The sequence below is a fragment of the Carlito syrichta genome, unplaced genomic scaffold, assembly GCF_000164805.1.
Source record: "Carlito syrichta isolate Samal-C Ts95f unplaced genomic scaffold, Tarsius_syrichta-2.0.1 Scaffold304709, whole genome shotgun sequence".
NCBI classification, from domain to species: domain Eukaryota; kingdom Metazoa; phylum Chordata; class Mammalia; order Primates; family Tarsiidae; genus Carlito; species Carlito syrichta.
In genome coordinates this window covers 28,817-36,012 of record NW_007248805.1, presented here as the reverse complement: position 1 = coordinate 36,012, position 7,196 = coordinate 28,817, and the positions used below count along the sequence as shown (strand labels likewise).

Sequence of the window (7,196 nt, the reverse complement as noted above, 5' to 3'; positions counted from 1 at the left end):
CTTCCAGGAGCGCTATGTGCAGACAGGGCCCGGCCAGCTATTCGTGGGCTCCACGCAGCGCTTCCTCCAGGGCGGCATCCCCGGGTCCCTACGCTGCAACCACAGCATCCGGTACGACGCGGCACGGGGTCCCCAGCCCCAGCTGGTGCAGCACCTGCGAGCCTCGGCTATCAGCACGGCCTTCGACCCCGAGGCCGAGGCCCTGCGCTTCCAGCTCACCACAGCCCTGCAAGCCGGTGAGGCCCCGGCCTTGTCCCTGCCCCGCTGTCCCAGCTAAAAAAGCCCCTGGGGCTCACAAGCCTGAGTGAAAGCCACCCACTCCGACCTCCATGACCACAGGTGGCTCACCCGGTCCACTCACCTCCGGCCTGTCCCGCCCATACCTCCCCGGGGACACAGCTCTCCAGGACACTCCCGGGCAGACCTCAAGCTTCTCCAGGCTCGGGTCAAAGCCCAGCCAGCCCAGCCTAGCGTTTGAGAGTTGAGCCATACCCCACTCCCTTCTCCCAAGGGTGCTTGTGCCAAGACCCCACCCAGGGACCGGGAGCCACAGTCGGAGCCCCTGGAGCTCACCACGTGCCTTATCTTCTCCTCCGGTGGATGCTAAATATGCCAAGACACACATTTTAGCAGTATTTGAGGTCCCCATTTTTTTTGTCCGGGTCTCACTTTGTCACCCAGGCTGGAGTGCAGTGGTGCAATCACGGCTCGACCGACCTGCACGCCACCACACCCAGTGCGTTTTTCTGGTTTTTTTTTTTGTAGAGACAGGTTCTCACTATGCTGCCCAGGCTGGTCTCGAACTGGGCTCAAGCAATCCTCCCACCTCGGCCTCCCACAGTGTGGGGATAACAGGCATGAGCCACCACACCCAGGCCCCAAATCTTTTAAACATTGAACAAGAGCACAGCTTTGAGGCCAGGCAGACCATGGCTCAAATCCCACCTGCACCACTTTGTGGCTGTGAGACCTCAAGGGCAGTGCCCTGGCCCTCTCTGAGTCTCGGTGTTCCCATCCACACGGCGGGCATGACATCGCCTGCTATAGAAATGCTGCCCCTGAAACCCTAGCCGGGCATCTGGTGACCACTCTATCGAGGGTGGCAGGTGCCCTTCTCTTCCAGAACCCAGCTTGCCCCACCCCACCTTTGTCCTTGCTGCTTGTCTCTCTGCCCCTCTGCCCACCCTCCACGCAGGCGCTGGGGTCTCAGGAGGACAGTCCTGCAAGGTTGGCCTCTTGTGTTTCACTTGAATGGCGTCTCCTGGATTGTCCCATCCCACCAGAAGCCCTCCCAGGGCTCAGATACATCCCACAGCCATCGCTTCTGCCAGGCTGGGGTGCAAAAAGAGCTCGTTGATTCCCTGGCACTGACCTGGCTCGGGACAGGCCGAGATGCGGCCTGGGAAGGGGCTCGTGGCCTTAGTGCCTGTCCCCTTTGACCCTTGCAGAGGAGAATGAAGTCGGCTGCCCTGAGGGCTTTGAGCTGGACTCCCAGGGAGCATTTTGTGTGGGTGAGCACCCCCTGTACCCCGCACAAACACAAGAGGCCTTTCCCCAGGGGCAGCAGGCAGGAGAGCCTGGGAGGGGGGAGGACCAGCTCCCTTCCTGTCCCAGACAGGGACGAGTGCTTGGGCGGCCCCAGTCCCTGCTCCCACTCCTGCCTCAATGCGCCAGGCCGCTTCTCCTGCTCCTGCCCCGCCAGCTTCACCCTGGCCTGGGATGACAGGAACTGCCGAGGTGAGCCAGCCCCTGGGTGGGCAGGTGCTTCTGGGACCTGGCCCAGGTGTGCAGGAGGGTCCCCGGGGCCAGGACCCTGACCCGGGTGCAGATACCACCAGGAATGGCCCATTTCTGAGCGTGGGATGCCAGGCTGGGATCCCAATGCTGTGTCCCCGCCAGCACTCTTCCGGCTAGAAGAGTAAGCCTCAGGTATGGAGGAGTGAGGGAATCCCCAGAAGCAGAAACAGGTGTGTGGCCTCACATGCTCATGGCCCTCCTACCGCCGAGCCTGGGTGGGCCACTGAAGCTTTCCCAACATGCATCCTTTCCTATCACCTGGGCCGACAAGGGTGCCAAGGCCTGTCTGTCTCTGCTTGCTCTATGTGTCCTACTCAGCAACGTTGCTGGATGACAGGTTTTTTTTTTGAGTCAGAATCTCACTCTGTCGCCAAGGCTGGAGTGCTTTGGCACAATCATGGCTCACCGCAGCTTTGACCTGGGCTCAGGCGATCCTCCCACCTCAACCTCCCAAGTAGCTGGGACTACAGCGTGAGCCACCACACCCAGCTAATTTTATGATTCATTGGAGAGATGAGGTCTCGCCAAGTTGCCCAGGCTGGTCTTGAAACCCTGGGCTCAAGCAATCCTCTCGCCTTGGCCTCCCAAAGTGCTGGGATTACAGGCGTGGGCCACCGTGCCTAGCATAATGGATGACAGATCCGACCCTGGGATCCCTGCCCCAAGCCTCCGTTTGGCTTGGAGTTGGGTGCCCAAGGGGGTGCTGTCTGCAACCTTATATCGGAAGCTGGGAGCTGAGGCCCTTGGGTCCTTGGGGTGGCCTCTGTGCCTCACAGGGGTGGGGGGGATGATAGAATGAGCAAGAGTGGGGACCTTCCTGCTAAGGGTCTCCCAGACCTGGGGACCACATCTATGGAGTAGGCTGGCCAGAGTCGGAGGTGGTGAGGATAGCCGGGTGGAGGGGGCATGTTCACGCAACCATCCGTCCTGCTCTGCTCCTCAGACGTGGATGAGTGTGCATGGGATGCCCACCTGTGCCCCGAGGGACAGCGCTGCGTGAACCTACTGGGGTCCTACCGCTGCCTCCCTGACTGCGGGCCCGGCTTCCAGGAGGCTGCTGATGGGGCTGGCTGTGAAGGTGACGGGGGCGCAGGGATGGCCAAGGACCGGCCGACTGGGGGCTGTGTGTTCCCGGGATGCTGGACTTCCAGGAGACCAGGATTTTCTCGGTGGAAGGAGCTGGGCTTGGGAGGTCTGAGTCTCGGCCCAGCCTGACTCCTGGCAGCTTGAGTGCCCTTTGACACAGGTCTTTGCTTTTCTGGGCCCCGGGTTGCTCTTCTGTTCCATGAAGGAGGACCAGGTCAGGAAGGGGCACATATGCTACTTCTGCTGTCATTTCCTCTACCCTCATTCCCCCAAGGATAGTGGCCCAGCTAGAGAGAGTCTCTGCATCCTTCTCAGCACAGGGGCTCCAGCCGCCACTGTGGATCAGGTGCATTAGAGATGAAACCCAGGTGGCCCTCCTAGATGGTGGCCTGAAGGGTCCTTCTTGCTGTAGCAGCCTATGGCTTGTAGCAGCCTATGGCTCCTTGTAGCAGCCTATGGCTACTTGGAGGCTGGCTGGTGGAGAGGGTAGCAGGGTGAAGTCTGACCTTGGAGGAGGCAGCCATTGCACCTCTGTGGGCCTCATGGCCCTCGGGTGTTTGGACAATTTCTTGGGCGCTTTTGCCTCCTGCCTTCCTGTCTGCCTCCCTCCTTCCCTTTTTTTTTTGAGTTGGGGTCTCACTCTGTCGCCCAGGCTGGAGGGCAGTAGCATGATCACGGCTCACTGCAGCCTCAACCTCTTGGGCTCAGGTGATCCTCCCACCTCAGCCTCCTGCGTAGCTGGGATAATAGGTGTGAGCCACGGTGCCCAGCCTATCATCCTTTAATTTTTAGCTCTTCCACATACCAGGCTCCTAAGCTCTTCACAGGCAGGGCCCGATCCTCTCCTCACCACGACCCTATGGAAAGGTTGCGTCCTTACCCTCTGAACTGAGGTTCAGAGAGGGTTCTTGCCCATGAGCTGGAATATGGCAGAGTTCAGCCGGAACCCAGGACTCTGTCTCCAGAGCCCAGCCTTTAAGCCTCTTCCCTTTTTTTGGACCCAGAACCCTCCTGACCTCCGGCCTGATATAACTGAGAGGGATGGTGCTGGAGCTACCCACGGCCTGGTGGCACTGAGGCTGGAGGCAGGGACAGAAAAAGAGGCCAGATGTGGAGGGCGATGGTGCGTCCTTGGGGGCGGGACTCTGGGCTAGGCCCCGCCCCGACCACGCCTTTTCCTACCAGATGTGGACGAATGCCTGGAGGGGTTGGATGATTGCCACTACAACCAGCTCTGCCAGAACACCCGGGGAGCTCACCGCTGTGGCTGCCCCAGGGGCTACCGGATGCAAGGCCCCGGCCTGCCTTGCCTAGGTACGGGAACACTCGCAGGCTCACGCTGGTGAATGCTGAAAATAGCCAACCAGTCCTTACTTTATTGCCTGTGGCCCAAAAGCTCACCCCCAGAGGACACGTGTGGGTGGAGCTCAGAGGGGCTTAGGAGGTGGGTCTCAGGGGAACCCGAGTCGTGGGTGATGCTCAGAGCTGGGGAGGCTGGGCCTCTCCAAGCCGGGGAGTCCAAGAGGAGGCTGGGGGTGGTCCAGGGATGGTTAGAGGCAGCGCATGTGTGAGCAGCTGTAGCCCAAGAGCTGGGTAAGAGAGGAGGCGGGGCCAGGCAGAGCGACGAAGCCACCCTCTGCCCCTGGCCCCACCCCTCCACAGATGTCAATGAATGTCTGCGGCAGCCCCCGGCCTGCGCCTACCAGTGCCACAACCTCCAGGGCGGCTTCCGCTGCCTGTGTCCCCCAGGCCAGACCCTCCTGCGCGATGGCAAGGCCTGCGGCCCCCTGGAACGCAGTGGACAGAACGTGACCACAGTCAGCCTCCGAGGCCCCTTCGCGCCCTGGCTGCGGCCGCGGGCCCCCATTCCCGGCAGCTCCTACCACGCCTGGGTGTCCCTCCGGCCAGGCCCTGGAACCCTGGGCAGTGCGGGCCGGGCCTGGTGTCCCCCTGGCTTCATCAGGCAGAACAGCGTCTGTGTGGGTAAGGCCAGGCCCCGACCATGCCATGGGGACACACCCACTGTGACACCTGGGGCTCTGGGTGTGTGGGCACCATGCACTGAGCCCGGGACTCCCAGGCAAGTGGCAGGTGAATGCGCGAAGATGATGCTTCCTTACTGGGTGTCCCAGAGCCTCAGCTGTGCTGCCGGGTGAGGGTCTTCCAAGGGGGGATGGATTTCCCAAACCATTTGACTTCAGGACGCTTTCCCCACAGAAGGCCTCCTGGACAAGTATTCCCCAGAACCATCTTTGGGAAACACTCAGAAGTAAAGCAGGGCTGGGCACAGTGGCTCACGCCTGCAATCCCAGCACTTGGGGAGGCCAAGGCACTATGTTTCCGACCAGCCTGGGAAACACAGTGAGACCTCATCTCTACCAAAAACAAAAACAAATTAGCCAGCCTGTCATTCTAGCTACTCGGGAGGCCAAGGTGGGAGGATCGCCTGAGCTCAGGAGGTGGAGGCTGCGGTGAGCCCTGATCGTGCCACTGCACTCCAGTCTGGCTGACAGAGTGAGACCCCGACTCAAAAAAAAAAGTAGTCAGGAAAGGAAATTTTCAGAAGTGAAGGAGCACGTTCAGATAGACACGAGAATGTGACCAGGGTCTGGTGGGCACAGGGGTTGGGAGTCAGGGCCGTCCCTGGACCCTGCAGAGGCCGTGCCCCCTCCCCAGTGGCGCGGCCAGCATTGGGTGGGGTGGGGCTCCTAGCCCCTGAATCCGGGGCAGGACAGGGAGTTGTGTGGCCCCCTGGGCAACTGTGACTCAGCGTGCCTCTCTTCCCCGCCCCCACCCCAACCCCATGCCCTGGCAGACCTCGATGAGTGCCAGGTGAGGAGTCTGTGCCAGCACGCCTGCCGAAACACGGAGGGCAGCTACCGGTGCCTGTGCCCCGCCGGCTACCGCCTCCTCCCCAGCGGGAAGAACTGCCAGGGTAAGCGGGGCCAGGCGTGCCATCTGCCAGAGGGTGAGGGCGGATGGTGTGGGGCGGGGCGGGCAGGGATCTCACCCGCCTGGCCTCTTCACCCTGTGAGGTGGGGGCAGGGCGATGAGTGGGGGGGTTATGTGAGCACCCCCAGGCTCCCCCAGCCACCAGACAGGAGCCTCCCAAGGTCACGTGGGCAGGCGCTGAACTCAGCCCTGCAGGGCCAAACCCTGCTGTTCTGTGTATCCCTGGGTAACTCGCTTCACCTTTCTGTGCCTGGTGAAATGGGGCTAATGCAGTGTTCCCCTCAAGTGGCTGGGAGGAGACCCGCAGGGCACGCAGCTGGCACACTGTCCATGACACATGCTGGGGCTGGGGCCGGCCACGCTGCTTCCTGAGCCCTGAAGAATGGGAATCAGGACTGCTTTGCCCGTCTTCACCCCTTGCTGTGTCGTGGGGGTCAGCGAATGTCCTCTGAGAAGGGTGGGGCTTCCACCAGGGAGCCAAGGATGGGCACTCTGCCCACGGAGGTGGGCATTCTGCATCAGAGGACAAAGTGGCTGCCTGGGGCAAGCCCATGCTTCCCAGACCCTTCTGCCCAACACTGGGCTCCGGAAGTCCCCACAGTGCCCACCTCCACGACCTGGAGATTCCTGGCCCCCAGAAGAAGTGGGAGGTGCTAGGAACCCCCACTGGGCTGTCTCAGGTCCCACTGGCTGGGGACAAGAGGGATGGCCTCACTGGTCCTCCAAGGGCCTTTCTCCCCCGCTGAACCCCGACTTCTCTGGTTTCCTTGGCTCCCCCCTTTCATCTCCTTCCCCCCCTTGGTGACCTCCCCCACCCAGACATCAATGAGTGTGAGGAGGAAGACATCGAGTGTGGGCCTGGCCAGATGTGCTTCAACACTCGTGGCAGCTACCAGTGTGTGGACACGCCGTGCCCTGCCACGTACCGGCAGGGCTCCAGCCCCGGGTAAGGGCTGAGCTGGCTGGGCGGAGGAGGGGGGAGGGGGGCGCAGTGCAGGGGTCCGTGGGTGGACACCTTCCATTGGGTCCTGCTGGCTCCTGCATGGCTGGGACCGCCCCCTCCCCGCCCCACAGGTCAATGTCTCAGGCCAAGGCCGCCCAGGGCCACTAGAGGCCCCTTTGACAGACCCTTGGAGTGCAAGCTTGCACCGTGACGCTGTCACTCCCTGCACGAAGGACGCAGGCAGGCCTGCATGGAGCACTGGGGGCTGGAAGAGACAGAGTAGAGGGGATGGGGCACCCAGGAGCACACACACAAAACCCCAGACACAGGGAGGCACACGCAGTCACATGAATGCCACCCAGAGACACGCACAAAGCCCCAGGACTCACACACACAAACACAAGACACATTTCCTCCA

General features: G+C 61.7%; 1 protein-coding gene across 1 annotated transcript in view; it reads left to right on the top strand.

The window, feature by feature from the left end:
* Positions 1-6,785, top strand: part of HMCN2 (hemicentin 2) — a 141,516-nt gene extending 134,731 nt beyond the window's left edge. The window contains exons 86-93 of the mRNA XM_021713744.1: positions 1-236; positions 1,449-1,511; positions 1,615-1,737; positions 2,741-2,875; positions 4,069-4,197; positions 4,546-4,866; positions 5,699-5,818; positions 6,655-6,785. The exon at positions 1-236 is cut by the window's left edge and continues 2 nt beyond it. Of these exons, the coding sequence (XP_021569419.1) occupies positions 1-236; positions 1,449-1,511; positions 1,615-1,737; positions 2,741-2,875; positions 4,069-4,197; positions 4,546-4,866; positions 5,699-5,818; positions 6,655-6,785 (1,258 nt within the window). The remainder of the gene's footprint in view (positions 237-1,448; positions 1,512-1,614; positions 1,738-2,740; positions 2,876-4,068; positions 4,198-4,545; positions 4,867-5,698; positions 5,819-6,654) is intronic.
* The last annotated feature ends 411 nt before the right edge of the window (positions 6,786-7,196 follow it).